We start from the raw sequence: 25,060 nt of genomic DNA on the forward strand, positions 1-25,060 counted from the left end.
TTCATTGGCTAAAGCAAGTCACGTGGCCACCTCTAACTTGACAAGGGGTCAAGTAGTATGTGCCTAGAAAAAAGAGCCCCAAGTTGATGAGCAGCATTCATCATATGTACATCTTCTCTCCAGAATCTAGGTCAAATATTTGTCTTTAGATTTTGTTATTTAGAGAAATGTGTGACATTTGATAATCATTTTCAGTACTTATGCTTTGGTTTATCTTTTCCTTATTTTCACGCACTGGCTAGTAAAATGTTGATTAGAAGCTGTGATGGCAGGTGTTCTCGCGCTACTCCTGGTTTTAACAAAAGTGCTATTTATCCTGATTATTATTATTATTTATGATGTTGCTTTTGTAAACCGTCAAGTTATAGAAGTTTTCTTCTTTAGTTTGTTAAGGATTTTGGTCCTAAAAGCTCACAAGAATTTTTACTATTTTTATGGTGAATTAATATATTTTTAAAATTCAAACCAATTTTGCAATTCTGGAATAAAGCCAACTTAAAAGATTTAAGCTTCTTATATACTTCTTAATTCAGTTTGCTTATGTTTTATTCAGAATTTTTTTTTGCAGTATGTATATGAGCATGATTGGTCTTTAATTTTCCCTTATCATATTCTCTCTCTCCCTCTCTCTCTCGCTCACGCTTTTGCTCTCTCTCTCTCTCTCTCTCTCTCACACACACACACACGCACACGCTCTCTCTCTCTCTCTCTCTCTCTCTCTCTTTTGGTTATACTGCCTCAAAAAAGAAGGGAAATATTCTTTTATTCGATTTGCAAGAATGTTTGTAAAAATTGGAATTACAGTTTTCCCAGATGGGTGGTATAACTGATTTGCACAACTCTCCAGGCCCACCATTTTCCTTGTGGGAAGACATTTAACTGCAGACTATAACAGATAGAACTATTCATCTTAAATTTTTTTAAATTTACTACTCTTTTTTTTTTATCGAGGTATAATTTGCACAAAGCGAACAAACCTTAAGTGTAAAGCTTGAGGAACTTTAAAAAATGTATCCACCTGTGTAACCACCACCCATATCAAGATAAATGTCCGGCACTCCTGCTGGCTTCTTTGAACACTTTCCAGTCTCTTCCTCTGTCTTAAAGAGAGCACTGTTCTGACTTCTGTCACCACAGATTAGCTTTGCCTTTGCACTTCATATAAATGGAATCATACACTATGTTCTTGGGGGTGTCTGCCTTATTTCACTGATGACCACGTCTGTGAGATTTATCTACGCTGTTGCTTGTAATGGTAGTTCACTTTTCTTTCATTGTGCTTTCTCCTTCCAGTCTATGCATATACCACAATTTCTTTATCTGTTCTGCAGCTGATGGACATCTGGGTTGTTTCCATCTCTCTTTCTTCTTGAATCAGTCGAAGTTGGAAATATTTTAAGCAACTTTTTCAATTTGCCTAAGAACTCAAGTTTAATTCTCATAAAATTGTCTACTTTTTCTTGTATTTGTAATCACATTGCCTCTGTAGTTTATGCCTCTATTTTCACATCTAATAGTACTTATTATACATTCACTGTTTTTCTAGATCATTTATGCCAGAGGTTAGTCAATTTTAATAGTAAATTAAGGGATGTTAAAAACCCAAGGATATCCCTTGATTTTGTCCGTCAATAGGAGCTAGGTCTCAAGGACTTGAAACACTAAGCTTATTATAGTAACGTTTTCCACAATAATGAGTATGAACTTACTTACAGCTGTCTCACTAAAAGACCATTTTTTGGACTTTTTCAGAGGAAGGAAATTCTGATTCAATGATGTCTTTACCACTAGAAGAAGAAATTGCTAGCAATTCTCAACTGTTCTTTGAAGAACTGAGTCAACTTCACAGCCTTTGAATCTGGGCTTGGCCATGTGACTTGCTCTGGTCAATGGGAACATTAGCAAATATGATATAAGCAGATGCCTGAATAATACTTTTACATTAGGCTGTCCCATCTTATGTTGCTTGGAATTTTCCTGCTCTCACCAGAATGAGCTTGGGTTAGACTCCCATGAGTGTCAAGCCAACTGCTAGCTGAGAGAGTGAGGCCAAATCAGACCATCCAGCCCCAGCCAAGCTGGTCTAGAACAGAACTACCCAGTGAATCCACGAAAATATATGAGAAAAATAGTAGCACATAGTTACTTGTATTGAACTAAACTTTCCTCCTGTACACTCTTACTTTTTTTTTCCTTTATGTATTTCTCAGGCACTTCTAGTGGTGGTAGAACTGTTGGTGCCCACATCATTTACCAGATACATCTTCAGGATTGATAGTACGGAATTGCAAAAGTTGAGGGCCATGTCAATCCATTGTCTGCCCTTGCAAATCACAGGCAGCATTTCTGGTTGTGGAGCAGAGTTGCTAATCTTAGATCGTCTCCTTTGAGTCATGACTTCCTACTACGAAGCAGGAGTTGTTATGTGGAGATGATTTTTTATCACCAGAATGGTGACCCAAAAGATATACTGAAGCACCACAATTAAAAATTAAAGTTAATCTTTGGATTCTTAAGGCATAAAGAGGAGCCAGACATTGAATAACACATTGGAAGACCAATATTGGTTGCATGTTTTGTAGAGGTGTGAGTAATCCATTTGTCTACTTCACTGTGTCCTATGTACCTATTTCCAAACATATTTCTCCAGATTTTCCTTACATATTAGCTGGTTTTACATTAAACTTTGCTTTTAAATAAAAATTGCCCTTGCAAGATTATAATAATCAACTAGTAGAGAGAATAGGATAATTTGACAAAAGATGAAGATTTCCTCTGGAAGCACCTAGTTCTGATTGGTAAGGTTGATACTTAAAAGTTATGGCCAGGTCTCTCTTAGAAGAGAAATGAAAGGAAATTTGAGTGAAGACATTCTGGAGTTGTCTCTGCCTGCCTTACTAACAAGAAATGCCATACAGACATTTCTCTCACTTCTAAACATTTCTCTAAATATGATAACTTATAGAAAAAGCCCAACTGGCTAGCTGTTTCCCAAATGAATTTTCCATTTATAAGACAGTGGAGGGATAGAAGCATCAGTTGCTTTAGAATGTTTCTCCTATAGGATGAGACGTCCCAGACGGTTGAAGAGAGTTTTGGATGTAATAAAACTACATAGAATTGACATCAAACATGCATTCGTAAATACACACATATTCATATCCAGTCAAGCAGCTAAGAAGTCAGCGGTCCTTTTGCTTCTGTGAGATCATTTTGATGACATGATTAAATGGATTGAGGTGCATGAAAGCCAGGGAAAGGGGAGGGGCAAAAGAAGGGATTAGAGGATAAGGTGCACTGCTACTTTAAAATTATGCATGCCTGGCCCCGTTCTGGTCCCTCCCACTGCTTGAGGCACCTGCTGGAGGCTCGAGGAGCTCAGTTCCAGGCAGGCCAGCCAGCAGACTGCACTCTGAGTTTCAGGTAACCAAGCGTTCGCTGCGCAGAATCCCTGACTTGGGCGCCCAAGTCTTCCATGCGGCCGTCCTGCTGCTGTGGCCTATTTGCTGAGACTTTCCGGAGGTTACCGCAGCGTTGCCAGGCAACCAGGGACAGCGGTCCCGTGAAGAGCCATTTGTCACACTGAGGGGCCTGGTTGAAATGCTATAAAGAAATGGTAACTCAGCTTATTTATCAATACAATTACTTACACAGTATCAGGGGTCCATATGTAACCTACACATAGTCATATGAGGAAACACACAAACGTTTGCTAAATACTGAGGCGTGGGACGGACAGATGGTGTTGGGTTTCTAATCAGCTTTACCGTGAGCTTAAAGTTGCCGCACATGCTGCGATGGGGGGGGGGGGGCGGGGGGCGGGGGAAGGCCCAAAGTGCTTTGCCAGCTTTATTCGGGACATCTGCAAGTTAGCTCTGCGTTAACAACGTCCCGTGCGTGTGTAAAGGAAATCTATATAGTTCTTAACCTTGTGAAGGAGAGTGGTTAGTGCTAATTCCCTGGGGTGGAGTAGCAATCTGAAATTACTGTGTGGGGAAATATACTAATAAAAGTATGTGCACATATGTATATGTCCAACTGGTTGTCCTGTGGGCTTTTCGAGTGCTTGCTTTGCCCGATGAAGAGAGTTACCAAAAGAATGAGTTTTACTCTAGAGAGTGTACTTCAAAATGTTTTTAAGAAGTTTAATGATGTTTCCTGGGGACTCGGAATCCCCCTGCTTAGAATGCACGGAAAGTTTTAAAGATGTAACAGTAACAGCTCTTCCTTGACTCTCTGCTTTTGATTCCCAGACACCAGCTGCTACTCATGTCTTCGCCATCACTAAGGAGGCCTCCGGTGTTACCCCAGTGTGAAAAGCCGTCTGCGGTTTGCCGAAAATGGATTTATCTCAATGTTATTTAAAGCACGCCGTGTTAAAGAGTCGCTGGCCAGCGCCGTCGGCCTGATTATTTATTTAGGAACGCTTGATTGGAAGGAGAATGCTTTTGTGTAAACATGAATTGCCTGGCACTTTCTTTGGGCTTCGGCTTCTTGTTTCCCACCCCTAAAACATGGCTCTTTACTTATTTTGCTTCCATATCGTGGGCTGACTCGCAGGGCCTTTTCCCAAGGCTGGAGAACGTGGCAGCTTTCAAGAAGGTTTCGGTGGTGCCAACCCAAGCGACGTGTGGACTCCCAGCCCGAAGCACCTTCTGTCAGAGCTCTGCCGCAGCTGAAGGCCTTCGGGTCTGTCCCCAGCGGTTCTGCATTCAAGATTGTCCTTACCGATCGTCGCCCCCCACCTACACTGACCTCTTCTCAGCAGGCCTCAGGGGCTGCATCACCGTAGACCGGCGTGATCTGAGTCCCGATGCCCACGGCCCTTCTGCAAGTTTCATTTTTGGAAATCACCAGAGTTGCTTTGCCTCTCCTCCTGCTGCCAGGTTGGCGGCATCATTTACTCTAGCTGTGTGGTTGAAACCGGAGCAAGAAGGTGTAATGTAAGTAGCAGAGGGAGTGTAAGCTTTCCTAGGGTCCTGCAAAATCAGTAAGAGTCAAGGGTATTGCAGCTTGAATTCCAACCTAGAAATGAAGGCACTTTGGAATTGATGCCACTGAAGACCTACTCCTATATTAGGCTCTCCTGGTCAACTTTATATTCCAAATAATTTTTCCTCAATTCGAAGTATTTTTCTCCTTTCTATGGATGAACTAAACCCTCAAAGAAGAGTGTGTTAAAATAATTTCATGGCAGGCAGACATATTTACACCTGGCTCTTTGTTGTTTTTTTTTTTGTTTTTTTCCAGCAGTTTAGCTAAACTTTTGGTCTTAGTTTTCAGAGGCTCAACCAGGCTCAGTGTGAGTTTTAAGTCATGGGGACTAGTAATACAAATAATGGATATTTTCAAAGTTTTGGTCCAGGTTTGTATAAACAACTTGCCCTTACTAGAGTATACAATTTTCATTCGGCATGTAGTTCTCTGAGGGCTCAGGACTGTGTTGTCTGCATCCTTATTTTCCCAGGAAGAGATGTTTGTTTAACTCATCTTGGAAGATGCTCAGTAATGAGTTGAATAAATGAATGACACCCTATCTCTGAAAAGAGGTCGCTTTTGGCCCTTCGCTTCCTGGCGTTTTCATCTGTTAGGAAATATACAGAAAAGCATAAAAGATTCTCAAAAGCATTCATGCCATTCATCCCAGTAGAAATGCCTTCAGTGAGTTCGGAGGGGGGCTTCCTTAACGTTTTTGGTTATTTTCTGTAATCACCTGATTTTCATTCTGTAATAGTTTTGAAGCTGGTATCTAATGTTTCCCCTAAGTGTTTAGAAACAATCTGGAAACTGGAACGAGTAGGACAGTCTTGAGGCATGTTTTGCTCATCTTTCGTCTTCCTGTAGGGCTTTTGCCTCTTCTCCTTGTGAAGTTTTCTTTGTATGAGGATGTTGGCCAAATATCTAAAAACGCACGAAACAAACCAGAAGAGTCTTATAATTTCATAAGCAAATATGACTTAAATATCTTTGGTGTTTAGTTTTAATGTGCCAAGTGAAAGTTGGCATATTTTCATTTTGTTTTATTTGGAGTGAAAACCGTCACAAACCGTTACCCCTATTTCTGTATGTGCCCTGAAAGAAAACCCTGTTTTCTTACTGTTTGAAATGTCAGTAAATCCAACCTACTTAGTTTATGTAACTAACGTGCAAAGAGTTTTAAAAAATTGTCTCTTGACAAGTATGGCTAGGATGAAATATTTTTTTCCAAGCTTTTTACAAGGGATATGTCTCTACCAAATTCATCCATTGGTATCATTTTGTATAAATAAGACAGAGGAGTATTTATAGAGGCAGTAGCACATGGTATATGGTTTTGAGAGTTCCATGCATCAAGGTCGTTTCCATTCTCAAAACTGAAATACCTGTGGGAATTGGGGGAATTTCAGGGTGTTTGTACTAGATAAGTAAAACAAACAAAACATGGATTATCCAATTATTGTTTATTCAGGAGCAAGATAAATCCAGTTCCTAAATATTTTGCTACCTGCCTTCCTCTCACATTCATTATCTACCCAAGCTAGTATGTTTACAAGCAAACAAAATAGCAAGGAAGATAATCAATAACATATTAAGAAATGCATTTTCAGTAAGCTTGGGGAAATAAGCCTGCATGTGGCAAATACATCCTTGAGTAATGGTCAAATTCTAACTTGTAGATTTAACTCAAGAGAGATGAACAGAGGCAAACTCTTCTTAGATTGTTTAAGACCTAGAGACAGGGAATAGAGAGAAATTCTTTCATTCCAGTGACTTAGAAATATTCACCTACCAAAGGGTTAAAAACAATCACAATAGAATTTCCATAAAATCGTATTTCCACTTTATATAAAATCTGTATGTCAACTAAACCTATTTGCCTTATATAAAATATATATATTTGGCCTCATAACTTTATCACCAAATATATGTACAGATAGAGTAAAAAAGTGACAGTGAAATAGTGACTGGTAAGTGTTCTCCGGTCATATTACCTCTCAATTCTCAAAAAGAATAAATGCAAGTGAGAAGGAATGATTTGTGAAAAAATGTGCCCTTTAAGGAAAGTTTTAAAAACACTTTTAGCAAGAATTCTTGGTTTGCCCAGTCTTACCTTTGCCTCTTCGATTCTTCCTACTCAGATCACTGACTCATGTTTTTGAGGCTCTACTATAAACCAGGCTATGGTGCTGTTGTCAGAAAACTCATGATCGAATGGGAAGACGGATGGATGGGTGTTGTTACCAAGGCAGCACCATAAGTGAGCTCAAGGGAAGGCCCCTTACGAACCTTGAGCAGGGAGGATTCTAGGATCAGGCATTATCCTGGAGATGCTGAGTAGGAGGCAACCAGGTGAAGAAAGGAACCCAGACTCCTCTAGGACTTGATAAAATTCTCCTCCCTGGGATGTACCGCCTTCTTGAGTTCTTGTCTGTGAGATGCAGGCTGATGAGTATCTTTAATAGCTAGTCATTTGGGGGGGATGTTGATGGCTACTGTCCATGATATTTCTCTTTAAATAGCAGATTTGGAGGAGTAATCTACTTAGGGGGCTCTTCTCTCATCTGCTAAAAAGTTGAGTTGCTAGGTTGAAATGTAATAGGAAAGGGTTGCTTAAGTTCATATCTGTTTCTGCTCAGTGGGTACAGAGTGGCTAGGCACATGCAATGATATAATTAGTATAAAATAAAATATATTAAACATAAATCAATAGAGAAATTAGAAGACATAAAAAATAAAAATGTCTGTTTAAAGGGATGGGAAAAGAGTGCCATTGTGATCAGAATAGAAGTGATTAAAACAAAATAATTTGATAACTGGCCCTACACAGACCTAAAATTTTTCTGAAAATTCTTCTATTTTATCAAAACATTTCACTGTACTCTTAGAAGATTGGATGACCTTTCCTCCAGGATCGTTACCATGATCTCAGTGCCTCAGCTGGGCCGTGTGGTCATGACGAGCTACAGACACTGGCTTTGGCTTCTGGCTCGTTGATGGTGAGCGAAGTAAAGGCTATAGTTGTCCATTCTCCATTTCATCATGAGAATTAAATAGAGCGATTCTGACCTCAGGGTTAGCAGTTTAGAGCCTTCTATGGACACTAACCTCTCTTTACATTAAAAAAAAAAAGAAAAAAGATTTGCGCTGGTGACTCAATACCCAAGCCGGATGTGGTGTATTGTGCCGCTTCCTATAAAAGAAATAGCAGAGGAACTAATGAGCCAATAGGCTACATGTTGGTTTTGCAGGATGATTCGACCACTTTAGCTCCCATCATGCATCTCCAATAAAGGGAGTGGAGGTCCTGGGGGAATATATTGTAAATAAGAATTCTATTTTTTATTGAAATAAAAGGGCTTCTTAATTGAGAGAAAGCTTGCCCTGAATTTGATAACATTCAGGTACTCATTCATTGTGACACTTCGAGTGGAGTTTGGGGTCAGTTACACCACCATCACTGGATGATGGTTTAGCCTCTCATTTGGTTGCAGGCTGACCCTTTTTTCTCTTTTCTGGTTGCTTCCCAAGGTGTGTTATAGAGAAGACAGCGGATGGGCAGATTGCGTTCAAACTTACAATATCTGAGAAAGAGACCCTGTTTTATTACCGCACAGTAAATGGTTTGCAGCCTCCAATAAAAGTAATGACACTGGGGAGAATTCTTGTGAAGAAATGGATTCATCTCAGTGTGCAGGTGAGTCAAATAAAAAATATTTAACATTTGTTTAAACACAGGGATCCATCTTCCTTTCTTTCCTTTAAATGGCGTCTTCCCATCAGATTTGAAGCACTACCTTTTAGATTTCAACTATGTGTAAATGGCAACTAAAGAAAAACAATATTTGAGTGACCTAATGGTGTATCTCTTGATATACCAGAATTTCCCCCTCAAAATTACTGTGAAAATGCCCACAGAAGGTTAGGACGATCCCATGTGGGGTAATATCCTCAGGAAATGTTTGTTTTATTTGCTTGGTGTGTTTTATTTTGTTCAGAAATGTGGAAGGGCTCTTTTGCAGTCTAGTTCTAATTTTACTAGTCTTGGCAGTATTAAGACCCCTGCCTGGTTTTTACAGCGGTTTTTGGTGGATGGCATCTGATGATATGAATGCAATTCGGCTGTTGTGTTAAAATGTTGACCTCAGAACTAATGAACTTCACGCATCAGACACTCAAAAGGTGTTATATTATCACTTCAGTTGTCAACCACAGTTTGTATTCGCCTTAGAAGCTGCTCAAGACTGAGGTAACTGTGAGATGGTTGGTATTTTATGGTTGTCAGGAATGGAGACAGTTTATTCTTTGGTTTCTTTAGGGCTCTGGAATGGTCCAGTGCAACTTAAGTCACCCTTGCCTTTTACACCCGAGGTACTGTGTGCTGTAGTTCTCAGTACATGCTCTCAAAGGTGTGCTCAGATGTGGTCCACGCCAACCCCGTTTGCCCTAGAGGACATTTGTACCCTCATGCACTTTATGAAAATAATCTTTGATTTCTCACATTTTTTCCCTCACCCTGAAGCAGGTGGACTTCCTTATGTTACTTACCAGGGTTCTTGGCCTCCTTAATCAATAGAAATTGATAAGAGGCCAGACGAGAGATTTCAGGCAAGGCTTTACTGGGGCCCCTGCTGCAGCAGCGGGGAGCAAAAGCAAGTAACAGATTCCCTTGCTCGCTCCCTGAAGGGGGTGGAGCTGATTCCTTATATGGGGTAGGGTAGGGGTGTGTCCAGGGGTTGGGCCAGAGTGGTGGCTTAGGTGTTCTGCCCACCCCTTTGGCGGTGCTGTGTGCCGGGGACATGTGCGGTACCCTGCTTTTGCTCTGGTTCTTCAGAAGTGGCAGTTGTTTTTTTTTTTGTCTTTTTGTATCTTGTCCATAATTTGCCCCAACTGGACATGCATGCAGTTACTTTTAGTCCCTTATAGTTTCTTTCTTTATATTTTGTTGCTCCAGGAAACATTTGTCCAGGGGTAAACACTGCAGCAAAGGGTCCCAGGTTCCAGCCTATCTCACTTAGAAGGTCTTGAAAATTGTTATTTGGATTTTAAAGTCTTTTTCAGCATAGCTGCCGTTATTGAGGACGTAAATACCCTTGAAACATACCTTTGTTTGGCCTGGTAGTATGAAATTCTGCCATGTTTGTGCACTGCAATGCATTAAAAGACTTAGGAAGAACATTTACAATAGAAATGCAGAGAATTAGCAATGACTGATTTCCATAGGATGGTATTGGCACAGTGATATTCACTCATCATGTTAGACTTACCTACTCTGCTTTTCTTTTTTTTTTTTACATCTTTATTGGAGTATAATTGCTTTACAATGGTGTGTTAGTTTATGCTTTATAACAAAGTGAATCAGTTATACATATACATATGTTCCCTCTTGCGTCCTCCTCCCTCCCTCCCACCCTCCCTATCCCACCCCTCCAGGTGGTCACAAGGCACCGAGCTGATCTCCCTGTGCTATGCGGCTGCTTCCCATTAGCTATCTACCTTACGTTTGGTAGTGTATATATGTCCATGTCTCTCTCTCGCTTTGTCACAGCTTACCCTTCCCCCTCCCCACTCTGCTTTTCATTAGGTTATGAGTTTAGAAAATTTGATTGTCAGGACGCAGAGGTTTCCATGCCACCAGGGTTGAAAGGACCTACAAAAAGATAGGTCACGTCTGACATCTATAGCATATGATGGATTCAGTGTGTCATGCTTGCCTCTCATTTGTTCAGTAGTTAGCAGATAGGGGACTAATTTGTTCTATATCTTGTCCATTCCACCCACTGACCAGACCAACAGAATTGTGTTATGACATATAAAAAATGGAAATAGAAAGCACTGCAGAGGGGCTTCCCTGGGGGTCCAGCGGTTAAGACTCTGCGCTTCCACTGCAGGGGACGCAGGTTTGAGCCCTTGTTGGGGAACTAAGATCCCGCGTGCCGCCGTGTGGCCAAAAAAACCCACAAAAAAACACTGAAGACTGAAGAAATGGAATCTTGAAACGATGTTGAATAGCTATATTTGTCGCATATTTTTATATCAACGCTGATGAAAAAAATGCTTTTTACTTGCCTTTATTTTGCCTTATCCGTGAAAATGTGCCATGTTTTGGCAGGCAGTAGTACATTAAAAGCTTTACAAAGAAAGTTTAAAATTCCAAATGTGGAGAGGTAACCATGACTGAATTACTCCCCTGGGAGTCAGATGCTCTTAGCGTGCCTATTGGAATCAACATTATCATTTCAATACATGTCAAACGTGAGTCACTTCCTAGTCTAGGCGACATTTCTTTATAAATCTTTAAATCTTCCCCTTCTTTCAAGAAACAGTTAAAGTACTTATGATTTAATGAGACTGCTTTATTTCATAACCGACTATCAAGAGAAAATTTGTCCTATCCAATTTGTGGTCTTCTTTTACTTATTTACTTTTACATAAGTTCCCCCCCCCCCCAATTCTACATTTTACGTTAAAACTACAGAATGAAACAGTCCTAAATCATTAGAAAAGCCGTGCAGATCGCTTATTTATTCGTCTGGCATTTATTGATAGATTTGGGGGTACCCAGCATTATGGAGACCTGGATTCATTCAAATAAAAACTAAAGAGCAATTATTTAAATTGGAGTTCTGCGTAGGGTTCCTTTAAACTGGAAACAAGTCTGAATACATTTGAGATATTACAATATTTATAATAACTCATAGATGTTTAATAAAGAATGTGCTCATTCCTTGGAAGTTAATACAAAAAGCAGTGGGAAGGATGAGAGATGAGGTGTAGAGAAATCTGACTCAGGTAATGCTACTCAGTAGTTTTAACGAATACACTTGACTCAGTTTTCTTACTTATGTTTAAGAGGATAGGACTAGATGAACAAAACCAGACTTCCTGGAATTCTACGTTAAAAAGTAAGTGACTTTGAAAGTATGGAAAGCTTCTAAGTTGTGTAGGGTTGTCTAGACAGAGATGGTAAGTGACAGAGCTTCGTCCTGAAATGACGATCGGGTTTGTGCTTTTTTCTGCTTCCCCCTGCTATCTGGTATTTACACAAACATGTTTTTGGTAGATTTCATAGCCAAGATATTGACAGATGCAGCTTGTAACTCTTTCACTATTTAACTGCAAAGAACATATTTTAATATGAAATGTAACTTATTCTCTGCTGCCTTATAATATAGTGCATCCAAATTCTGTTTGATTTTGAGGTTAGGGACTTCATAATGCTGGGCATAGGCTAGAACACACACTTGATAATCTGGCTTAGTCAAGTTTAAAATTGCAAGTCTGTAGTATATGCATATATTTTTACTCATCCTCCAATATGGCCACAATCAATGAATTTACGTGGTATGTGCGTGTGTATATATAAAAATAAAACATCTTTACTCATGGAGTTGGCTCAGAATTTAACTTAGAAAGTCACAGTGACACAAAATTAATTAACCGATCTGACCTTACACCTTACCTCAGACAGTTCACTGAGTATCAGCTTTCCATCAGTAAAATCAGAATTCTAATTTACCAAATCCAGAAAAAGAAATGAGTTTTAAATAATTAACTCCCTGGGCAAAAAAAAAAAGATGCTAGGAAGAGCCAGACATACCAAATGTTGGAGGTCTAGTTTCCTAAACAAAAAATGCCTGATGTTACAGTAATGGATCTAACAGCTTTTATTCAAGAACTAGCATTTCGAAGCTTCAACCTGTTGGAAAATGATTAGTTTTTAAATTAATATTCATTCAGGGACTTGAACCTGACATGATTGCCAATTTAAATTTCACTTTGGAGTTTAATATATTGGCTATTTCAAATTATATCAAGCTGAAATTCGTTATGTCATACATTTTGTACTAAAACTGGAAAAAAATCAATTCAGACTTTTTATTATCGAGTGGGGAACACTGATAACATTAGCAGATTTTTTTTAAAGCTTAGTTTTCATATTGAATCAGCACATGTTATAGTTATTTTAAGAGACCTCTTCGGATTTTCTTTTTTTTAAAAAAAGTTTTGAAAATATGTAAAAGGATTTTACTTCAGCAGTTTGTTAGGGCTTGTGGGTAGTACAACTTGGAAGTATATTGACAGTTAGTTGCACATCGTTTAAAAGTAAAACCTCAGAGTTTTATGAAACTCTGAAAACTGTTTTCCCTTAAGTAGTTCTACACATTTTATAGGACAAATGGCATCAAAGGATCATTAGTATAGTAACCCATTAGTAATTATGCTAAAATGCAGTCAAATAATTATGTACTATAATTCGAAGCTGATGAAATACTGCAAGTATGGACGCAAGAAATAGTTTAGCAGTGGGGTTTTTCACATCATCTATGCTCTTTTGAGGGCTCCTCGATACACTGACAAGTCAAGAGCCACAGATGGTCCTAGCTACAATAAAGTGAAAAAGAGCAGTTCTAATCTGATACAGTGAAGGAAAAAAATGCATGGGTAAATAAAGTTTTAGGGATCAACAGACGAAGAATAGGAGTTTCACAATCATAGTTTGTTCATGAAAAATGTTCTTTGATTTACGTATTCAGTCTGAAAAAGGGAAACTATTGATGGTTCTGGAGAAAAAGAAAATGCAATTTAACCAACATTTGTTAGAATAGATAAACCAACTCTCTCAATGAATCTCTGGACTGTATGCCCATGTGCACACTTTATAAAGGTATTGCCTTGTCTCTATTGATTGAGGGCACATAAAACGTCCTTGCAGCCTTATGGAAGCTTCCTCATTCATTTCAGGAAGCTCTGTGAACTGGGATTCTCCTGGGGGCACCACCTCGACTCCCACCACAAGAGAATATCAATCCATATCGTTCCTTTCATAATTTTCATTGCTTTAAACTGTAACTATTTACATGTATATGAAAGCCTTCTGTTTGTAGCTAGCCGACTGAATATCACCCAAGTTAGGGGAATAGTTTGTTATTCAAAATGAAGTAAAGATCAATAGAATTTAACAAAGCTTTTCAGAATAATCAGCTGAAAGTGATGATAATAATAGCTGTGATTATTGAGCACTGACTAGGTGAACTGGATTAAAAAAGGAGCCTTAGAGAGGTTAAATTATCTGCCGGAATTTACAGTCTCAATTTTCTCTGACCTTTACCTAAAAAAATAATAAATTGCTGTGAACCTAGGTCACTGTGAAGACAGAAGAAGTAGTTAATTATCAAAGTTCTCTGAACTCCCCCTGACAAAAACCAAGAACTGAAACAAGACATATTTGTAAAGTAAATAAAATATAAATGAATTTTCATACATTTGTACATATTTGTAATGCTTCACATATTTACATGATTTGTACAAATAATTCAAATCAATATAGTTTACAGTTATATCTCTCAGGGATACAGGTGCCTTAAATACATAACAGAATATAATTTTATATACAGTTCTCCGTATCTTTTTGGTTTATGACAGTCAGGAAAGACTATAGTGGATTAAAGAAAGAATAATCCACTTAACCCACCCTGATCACCTGATCCATGGCATACAGAACCAAGCCTTTTGCAAGGATACCTTAAAAATAAGGGGGAATTCTTCCCACTTGATTATGGAGAAAGGTAAAACCCTCCAAGTAAAAACATAAAAATTATTCTCTGCACATTTTTGCATGAGACTTTAAACTATAATATTTAGCCAAAAGGCAATGTTTAATTCTTGATATTTTACTTAAAATTTGTACAACCCTAGGAAAATTATGTAGCTCCTTGAAATGATAGATACCTGTGACAATTGGGAACAAAGATAAACCCAGCCTATTTAGCTTCTACTGTAAATGACACGTAAAGAAAATAATGTCTGATAAAGTACTTTATAGTCTGCTGTAATGGAGCTTACAGTCTATTGGAAGGAAAAGACAGACAATCAGACCAAGGAAAACCGAATTATAACTGTGATATGTTCTGTGGGATCATCTGAAGGCCAATTTGATCAAATCTCTGAAGTCAAGGAAAGCTTACTTTGAAGAAATTGTGTTAGACACGAGTATTAGTTTGCTAGGCCTGCCCTAAAAAATCACCAGCTGAGTAGCTTAAAATAACAACAATGTATTCTCTCCCAGTTCTGGAGGCCAGAGTCTGAAATTAAGGTATCTGCAAGACCATGCTCTTTCTACAACTTCTAGAGGAGTAGCCTCACTTACTTCTTCTAGCTTCCGGTGTTTGCCAGAAATCCTGAGTTTTTAGATGCATCAGGCTCATCTCTGCCTCCGATATCACATGGCCATCTCCTCCCCTGTGTGTGTGTGTGTGTGTGTGTGTGAGTGTCTCCACTTTCTGTAAGGACACCAGTTATACTGGGTTAGGATCCAACTAATCAGTATGACTTCACCTTAACTTGATTGTATCCACGAAGACTCTGTTTCCAAATAAGGTCATAGTCACAGACATGGGGGGTTAGGACTTCAGTCTGTCTTTTGTGCGGGGATGGAATTTAACTGATAACAGTATATATTCAAAAGAACATACAGGATTGAACTAGGTGACCAGAGTAGAGAACATTTCATCCGTGCATAGCAAATACTGCAGATGCCCTTTTGTAAAAGGGACTTCGTTGCATATGAGACACTGAAAGGCCAGTGGAGGTGGAGTGGAGCAGCGTGTGAAATGTAGCCAGAGCCATTGGAAGATGCTATGTTTTAAAGATCACTGTTGGCCGTGTTAAAGTGTTTTCAAGAGAACTCTACTGAGATGCTTTATGCAGGGAACAGGGGATGAGGGAGGAAGTGGGGGGAAGTAAGGAAAATGTATGGCCCGAGCAGATTATCTTTTCAGAAGGACCATGTTGGTTGCACTGAAGGAGAACAGTTTGCATGAGGACAAGAAAAAAGTGTTGTTAGGTTACTCTTAGAGCCCAAGTGAGATGCCTTGAACCATGATGGCAATAGCAGATACACAGAGAAGTGGTCAGCTTTGAAAGCTATTTAGGAATTAAAATCAAAGGGCTTGTTGATGGAAGGGAAGTAGAGGTTAAGGTAAAGGGAGATGATAAATCCCAGATTTCTGGCTTGGGTGATTGTATGACTAATGGTTTCATTTGCCCAAGGAGAAGTACTGGAAGAGAGTCAGAATTTTGATATTTAGTACTTACAAGCTAGACTGCAGCTCAGAGCAATAATTCTCAACTCTAAAGATCATTAGCATCATTGAGAAGCTTTCAAAAATATTCAGATGCCCACACTCCATTGTGTCTTCATTGGTCTGGGGTGGGGCCCAAGTATTATTTCTTGTTCTCCTTCCTACCTTGATGGATTACAAAGTGTATAACAAAATAAAATAATCAGAATTTAAGACAAGAAATGACTCATTCCAATTCAGGTATGTCAGGAAAGATGCATAAAGAAGGTAGGATCTGAGTTAACTATTGAAGGAAAAATAGGCTTTTAAGGTGGAGAAGAGGAGGAAGGAAGAAATTCTACATACCAGGAATAGGTGAACAATGCCTGGAAGATGAAAATAGCAAAAGATGTTGGTAAGCCTCAGGGAGTCTGAGTTTCTTAGAAAGAAATATATCATGTGTTAAATGAAAAAGGCTGGAAAAAGTGGCTTAGAGTTTTACATAGAGCTATGAAGTCTTTTGTTTTTGTTTCTCCCTCTGACAGACAACCCAGGTTTTTTCACCTGCTCCTAATCCAATCTATTTCATAACTATTATTCTCCATTAGTATATACACTATATATATATACATATATATATATACACACACACACACCAAAAGAAAAGGTTTGTCTAGCTGATGTATGCAAAAAGATGAACACACCTCTCATTGTAGTGTTTACCCTTTACAAGTCTGAATGTTATCAGTCTAATAGTTCATCGCAAAAATTTAAGTTCAGTAACATCTTTGCTCTGGAAAAAACCTCTAATCAAAATCTAAAGCAAGCTATGGATAAATTAACATTTAAACTTAGAAACCGATAATTGAAAAACTTAGCAATTTTTTTCTGCTAGAAAATGGTTGATTCTCAGCCAATAGCTAGAAAATGTACAATATATACAAAAGGAAAATATATACAAATATTGCACAGTTATTCCATACACTACTAAAATTGAAAATTACGATAAAAAGAAAAGTATTTTCCAATGTCGTCTTATTTGTTTCAACAATCTCTGGTCTTGCCAATGCCACTATGGTAATTCTCTCAAATTCGTAATGGTTAAAACTTGATGGTAGTGCTTTTTAAAACCTATATTATCTAATGGAATTGTCATTTATATTATATCACTTTCATCTAAAAGCCAAATAAGACAGATCATTTTTGCTTCTTTTGAGGGTAGGCATTTTTGTGTCCACGGGGCTAACTGAAGCCTTCAGTTATACATGAACAATTCCCACTAAAGTCAAAAAGAAGAGCGCTCATATAACCTAGGGCAGAATTTGGCCTATGGTATGTATCGCTTGGTAATGGAAGAGAGAATATGACTTTCTTTAAACATGGCCTTGAATAGTTTTCTTTTCCCATATATTTTCCCTTGGTATTTCTCTCTCTCAAATACGACGTTCAAAAATATTCCAAGCAGCTGTATTGTTCTGGATGCATAATAAGAGCATATGTTCAAGATACCAGTTTAGATATCTCTAAGCCAAAGAAAGAACAGTTAAAATAAAACAAATTATAAAATCTTTTCCAAGAATGGAAGGGCTTTAATAGATTTGTTAATCTTCCAATTATTTAATTACAGCAGAGAAAAAATGATATTTATATATATAATATATATATAATTATGTGTGTATGTATGTCAATATATAATTTTTGTAAGTGTTCATATCGGGAAAAGCAGTCATTCTGCTTTCTAAAGACTACATGAGATAATCCCTGAAAAACATTGTATATTCTAGAAGTAGAAAACTAGTTGGATTCTCTTGTTTATGATTTGTGTTCATGGTTCTCAATCTAGGGAGAAAAGAAAGAAAGGAAAAAGGAAAGGGAAGGGAAAGGACATAAAGCATTCCAATTGGGGGTCGGGGAGGAGAGGAGAGCCAGAGACGAAGGGCTGGAAGAGGAGACCCAGCTCGTGCCAGTTTCACTGTAGTGGGGTTGACCGAGAAAGTTTAGATTATGGATGTATAATATGTAATGTTAAGTTTGTTGTTTTCTGGGATGCAAATCCACTGTGTTATTGTAGTTATTTGGCCAAAATCGATTACAGGTAGCTATTTTGAGGGGCTTGGTACCTTAGGGAATTTATATAAAAGAGTGGGGTTCAATGTTTGGGTTGAATGAGAGGTAGCAGTAAACTGGAAATAAGATGAATTCTGTGGGAATACACATTGGGACAAATGGTGACCATTATTATTTAATCCCTTAAAATACCTGTAGCAGTCTCAGACAGAACATGTCAAAGTTGTGGGAAGAGGCTTTTATAAATATTAAAGAGAAGTGAGACCCAAGAAATTTTGAAAACTAGGGAGCACTAAACTTGGAGAGGTCCAGTGTAGATAGTGCTTCTTTGTTTATTTTTAATTAACTTTTTTTGAGATAATTGTCGACTTGCAAACATTTGTGAGAAATAATACTGAGAGATCCCAAGTATCCCTTACCCAAGGGTAACATCTTGCAAAACTATAGTATAATATCACAACCAGGATACTGACATTGATACAATCCACCCACTTTATTTAGACTTTCCATTTTTCTGGACTTGTTTGTATGTGCAGTTCTATACAGTTTTATCACATATGTAGATTTGTGGCTCCATCATAGTCAAGATGAAGAACAGTTCTATTACCATAAGGCTACCCCAAATTTCCCTTTTATAAACACACCCAACCTGTTCCTTACTTCACCACAGATTTCATATTTTTAATATATTTCAGGGCCTGTGCCTTTCCATATAAGTTTTAGAATAAATTTACCTGTGTCTACCAAATGTCTTGTTGGGATCTTGTTAGGAATTTCATTGCATCTCTAGATCAGCTTGGGGAGAATTGGTATCTTTTACTGTGCTGAACCTTCCAATACATGAACAATTTAGATCTTTGATTTCTTTTATTGGTATTTTGTAATTTTCAGCATACAGATCCTGTGCATGTTTTGCTAAGTTTATTCATAAGCGTTAAATTTTCTTTGGAGTGATTGAAATTGGTTATAGGTTTTAAATTTTAGTTCCCACATATTTTTTGTTATAATACAGAAAATGTTACTGATTTGGGGGGGCTTGATCCTATATTTAAAAACCTTGCTGAACTAATTTATTAGTTCTGAAAGTTCTCTTGTAATTTGTTGGAATTTTCTACATAGACAGTCATGTTGCCTGCAGTCAGGAGCAGTTTCTTTCTTTCCAGTCTGTGTGATTTTTATTTCTTTGTTGCAATAGCTAGAATTTCTAATACTATGTTGAATAAGAGTGGTAATAACAAACATCTTTGCTTTGTTTCTGATCTTAGGGAGAAAACATTCAGTTTTTCATGAATAAGTATAACGTTAGCTGTAGATGCTCTTCATCACGTTGAGAAAATTTCCCTTTATTGCTAATTTATTAAAATTTTCATCATAATGAGTGTTGGATTTTGTTAGTCCTTTTTTACATCAGTTGATGTGATTTTTCTTCTTTAGCCTGTTAATCTGGTTGGTTACACTGATTTTCAAATGTTTAACCAACTTTACATACCTGGAATAAATTCGACTTGGTCATGATGATTCCTTTTATATGCTGCTTGATTTGATTTACTAGTACTCCTCTGAGGAATTTTCCATCTATGTTCATGAGCTGTATTGATCCATCATTTTCCTTTCTCGTACTATCTTTTGGTATTAGGTTAATGCTGTCCTCATAAAATGAGTTGGGAAGTGTTCCCTCCTATTCTGTTTTCTGAAATAGATTATGTAAAATTAGCGTTAATTCTTCCTTAAATGTTTGGTAGGCATCTCCAGGTTTAGTGAAGCTGTTTGGAGATCTCATATTTGAAGATTTTTAATTAAATTGAATTTCTTTAATTCAGATTGTCTATTTTATCTTGGTTGATTTTAGGTAGTTTGTGGTTTTCAGACAATTAGTCTATTTCTTCTAAGATGTTGAATTTGTGACTGTAATATTATTCATCTTATCTTTTATTACCCCTTATTATCATTTTACTGGCTATAGGATCTAAGGTGATATCACCTGCTTCATTATTGATATTATTCGTGTCTTCTCTCTTATAATTGTTAGTCTTACCAAAAGTTTATAATTTAATTGATATTTTTGAGAAACCACATTTTCCCTTGATTTTTCTCTATTGTTTAGCTATCCTCAGTTTCATTGATTTCTGCTTTTACATTTATTATTTCCTTCTGTCTGCTTGATTTTGCTTATTCTGTGTGCTTATTTTGCTCTCTTTCTGGGGTTTCTTGAGGTAAGAACTTAGATGGATATTTCCAGACCTTTTCTCTCCTTGAAAGCAAGCAGTAGGTTTAGTGCTGTGATTTCGTGTGTAATTTAATTTAATGTTTAATTTAGTGTTGTAAATGTTCCTCTTTGTACTGCTTTAGCTGTATCACAAAGATTTTCGTATGTTGTATTTTCATTATTATTCAGTTCTACGTATTTTTTATTTTTGTTGAGACCTCTTTGACTCATGCATTAATTACAAGTAGGTTGTCTAGTTTCCAAGCTTTTGAAGATTTAACAAAATTATATTTCTGATATTGATTTCCAATTTGAATCCATTGTGGTCAGAAAAAACACTGGTTTCAGTTCTTTAAAATTTGCTGAGTTTTGAAAAAATGGTCCCACGTTCTTGGTGAACGTTCTGTGAACACTTGAAATTAATGTGTATTCTGCTGTTGCATAGCGTGTTTTATATATATATACATATATATATATTCTGTATATATTTATTTATATTCTGCATCTGTATCAATTATCTATGTATCTATCTAATTTTAATCCACTCTGCCAATCTCTGCCATTTATTTGGTGTATTTAGACCATTTACATCTAAGCTTCTTAATGATGTGATAGACTTAGGTCTGCAGTTTTGTCATTAGTTCTCTGTTTCTTCTGATTTTGGTTTTTCTGTTTCGCTTTTCTTACCTTGCTGTGGGTTACTTGAACACGTTTTAGGGTTCCATCTTTATTTATAACATTTTTGGTGTATCTTTTTGTATAACATTCTTAGCGGCTTAGGTGTTACAGTATATATAATTAACTTAGTCTACTGACATTGATGTTTTGTCACTTCAGTTGAAGTGTAGAAACTTTACTTCCATTTAGGTCCCTTTACCTACACTGCTTTTTGAGTATAATTGCCTTGAGTGTTTCCTCTCCATACGTTGAGCACCACAGCAAATGGTGTTAAAGTTTTTGCTTTGACCATCAAATATCATTTAATGAACTCAGGATAAGGATAGTTTATGTATTTACTCCTAATATTACTCATTCCGACGTTCTTATTTTCTTCCTGAAATTCTAAACCTTTTGTTGTCATTTTGTTTCTCTTTAAAGGACTTTCTTTAGTCCCTCTTTAAGAGTGAGCTGGATGAAAACAAATTCTCTTAGTTTTCATTCAGCTGAGAATGCGTTGATTTTCCCTTCATTCCTAAAGGATATTTTTGCTGAATGTAAAATTTGTGATCGAGAGTTAATTTCTTTCATTACTTGAAAAATGTTGTGCCGCTCCTTCTGGCCTCTATCGTTCAGGTGAGAAACCTGTTGTAATTTGAATTGACGTTCCCTTATAAGTTTTGCATCATTTTCCTGTGGCAACTTTGAAGAGTTTCTCTTTGTGCTTTGTTTTCAGAAGTTTAATATTGAATTCCTTGGCATGAATTTCTTTGGTATTATCCTATTATTGGGAGTTTGCTCAGCCTTATGAATCTGTACGTTTATGTCTTTTGCCATTTTTCAATGTTTTCAGACAATATTCCTTTCAATATATTTTCAATGTCACTCTCCTCTATGATTCTAATTATAGAGATACTATCTCTTTGTTATTGTCCCACAGATCCTTGAGGCTCACTTCATTTTATTTCTTTTAATATTTTTTTCTCTTTTGTTTCAATTTAGGTAAATACCATTGATTTGTCTTCAAGTTCACAGTTTCTATTCCATCATCTTAACTTTACTCTTGAGTCCATATAGCAAGTTTTTTAATTGTCTCAAAGTTTTGTTTAAGAATAATTCTTAAATTTCCATTTGGATCTTTTATTATAACTTCTATTACTTTGCTGAGATTTTCTTCTTCCTTCATTCGCTTTGAAAGAATTCACAATTTCTTGTGGAAGTATTTTTATGCTTTTAAATCCTTATCAGATAATTCTTCTATCTGATTCATCTCAGTGTTGGTATTGGTAGATTTTCTGTTCTCATTCAAGTCATAGTTTTTCTGGTTATTTGTATGACATGTGACTTTTATTTTATCCTAGACATTTTGGATACTATATTATGAGACTCTGGCTCCAGTTTACTTTTCGTTTTATCATTAGGCTGTCCCCCTGTTGAGATCTGACACAATGGCCAGGTGAATGTATATGTTCAGTTTCCCACCTGTCCCTGTCACCATCACCTCACTGGTGGCCTTGTTGCAGATGACGTGTTGGAAGGTTAGCATTTTCAACACCTCCTTGGTGAAAGTGGGCCACCTACCCACCCACCTGTCATCTCCAAGTGCTGATGGATTCTTTTTTTTTTTTTTTTTTTTCTGAGGCACACGGGTCTCTCACTGCTGTGGCCTCTCGTGTCTCGGAGCACAGGCTCCGGACGCGCACGCAGGCCCAGCAGCCATGGCCCACGGGCCCAGCCGCTCTGCGGCATGCGGGATCCTCCTGGACCGGGGCACGAACCCCTGTCCCCGCATCGGCAGGCGAACTCTCAACCACTGCACCACCAGGGAAGCCCGGATTCTTTTTTTTTAATTTGATTTTTATTTTATATTTGAGTATAGTGGATTTACAATGTTGTGTTAGTTTCAGGTGTACAGCAAAATGATTCAGTTATACATATATCTATTCATTTTCAGATTCTTTACCCATGTAGGTTATTACAGAATACTGAGTAGAGTTCCCCGTGCTATACAGTAGGTCCTTGTTGATTATCTATTTCATATATAGTAGTGTGTACATGTGAATTCCAAACTCCTAATTTATCCCTCCTGACCACCTTTCCCCTTTGGTAACCATAAGTTTGTTTTTGAAGTCTGTGAGTCTTTTTCTGTCTTGTAAATAAGTTTATTTGTATCATTTTGTAGATTCCACACATAAGTGATATCATATAATATTTGTCTGACATACTTCACTTAGTATGATAATCTCTAGGTCCATGCATGTTGCTGCAAATGGCATTATTTCATTCTTTTTTATGGCTGAGTAATATTCCATTGTATACGTGCACCGTATCTTCTTTATCTGTTCCTCTGTCGATGGAGATTTAGGTTGTGTCCATGTCTTGGCTATCGTAAATAGTGCTGCAATGAACATTTGGGCGCATGTATCTTGTTGAATTATGGTTTTCTCCAGATATATGCCCGCTGAGCCCCACTGTCACCAGGAGGGGGAAGCACATTGCTGGCTCACACCCCTTTGTGACTGTGGGGTGAGTGGAAGCTCAGCTTCTTGCTGGTCCCCATTGACACCAAGGAAGGGGCAGTGGAGTGTCAAGTAACCCCTCTCCTGTCACCTTATTCTGCTTCGTGGGTGCCAGGTGTAAGTGGAGGCTCAGCTTCCCATTGGGTTCACTTCACAAGGGAGTAAAGAGGACAGTGGAATACTGACCAGCCCTACCTCATACCACATCCTTCAGTCTCACTAACACAGGTTGGGATGGGGGCCCAGCTCAGCTCCCCATTAGGCTCAGTTGGTGGGAGTTGGGTGTGAAACAGAATACAGACTAGCCCTGATACACAACACTGCATTCAGTCTCATTGCCGTGAAGTGGGTGTAGAGGTACAGCTCTCACCTGGGCTCCCCTGACACCAAGGATTGGGGGAGATAAAGTGCTCACCAGACCTGGCTCACACTTCCTTTCCTTGTTCAGTCTTACTGATGCTTGGTGAGTAGGAAGGGTCAGCTCCTGCTAGGCCCTGGCAGGGGGCGGTGGGGGGAGTGGAATGCTGACTCGCCCTGCCTCTGTACCTCCTCATTAGGTCTCCCTGTTGTCAGATGGGAGGGTGGAGTTGGAGTCTCAGTCCTTGCTGGGCTGCGGTTACAATCCCCTGGTGAGGAATTGGAGTACAGCCCGCTTCAGTCAGGTGGGGATGGCAGATCAGCTCCCCTCTCACCCTGCCAATACTATTTTGAAAGGGGATCAGAGTGCCACCTCCTTCCGTGGAGCAGGGTATAGAAAATAAGTTCCTTACTCTTTGTCAGCAATACTCCCCCTACCGTTAGATTGGAGAGTTGCCTGCTTTTGCCAAGTGGAGAAGGGAAGAACAGCTCTTTGTTGGGTTTTCAGCACCACTCTGCAGGGAACTAGAACACTGCCTGCTTTGCCAGGGGCAATGGAAGATGAGATCTCTGAATGGCCCTGTCAGTTCTACCAGGTAAGGGATTCAAGGTACTGCAGCTTACTTCTGCTGGGTGGGAGGGTGAGATGAAAGATTGACCTCCTGATGGGCTCTGTTAGAACCATGAGAGAGTGTCTGTATGTTTCTCTGTGGTTTTTCCATTGGTGTCTGGCTGAAGTAGGGCAGACATTGCCTAAAAGGCCTTTTATCTTAGGCCACCATTTTCCCTGTCCTTTATCTAGACTATTCTTGGAATGTATTTTACCTGTGCCTGTTGGCAGTTCTAGGATCGATGCTTCTGGAATGCTCTGTCTGGGGTATATGGGCAGCAATAAGAATACTAGGGGATTAACTGCCATGTTGTTTCTCAAATCCTGAGGTCCCTAATTTTTTTTTGCCTTCTTCCCACCTTGAAGAGTCCTCCTATACTTGTTTATCATGTTATGCCTAGGGTTTTTAAGTTATGGAAAGAGGACCTGGGAGGAATAGGACTCTTCCATCGTTGTCAGAACCAGAAGTCACCATGTGTTAAAGGGGACCTTGTCTACCCTTTCTTAATGCTTTTTACCATAAACTCTTCATTATGTTTAAAACATGTTGGCTAAAATGGTGGGAAGTAAGGAAGAATCCTTCACAGAATGAATCGGATATAGG

General features: G+C 38.3%; 1 protein-coding gene across 1 annotated transcript in view; it reads left to right on the plus strand.

Moving 5' to 3' along the window:
• The first annotated feature begins 4,458 nt into the window (after positions 1-4,458).
• USH2A (usherin) overlaps positions 4,459-25,060 on the plus strand; it is a 791,707-nt gene continuing 771,105 nt past the window's right edge. Inside the window, exons 1-2 of the mRNA XM_065876328.1 lie at positions 4,459-4,943; positions 8,509-8,674. Coding sequence (XP_065732400.1) covers positions 4,459-4,943; positions 8,509-8,674 — 651 coding nt within the window. The remainder of the gene's footprint in view (positions 4,944-8,508; positions 8,675-25,060) is intronic.

The sequence above is a fragment of the Phocoena phocoena genome, chromosome 1, assembly GCF_963924675.1.
Source record: "Phocoena phocoena chromosome 1, mPhoPho1.1, whole genome shotgun sequence".
Classification (NCBI taxonomy): Eukaryota; Metazoa; Chordata; class Mammalia; order Artiodactyla; family Phocoenidae; genus Phocoena; species Phocoena phocoena.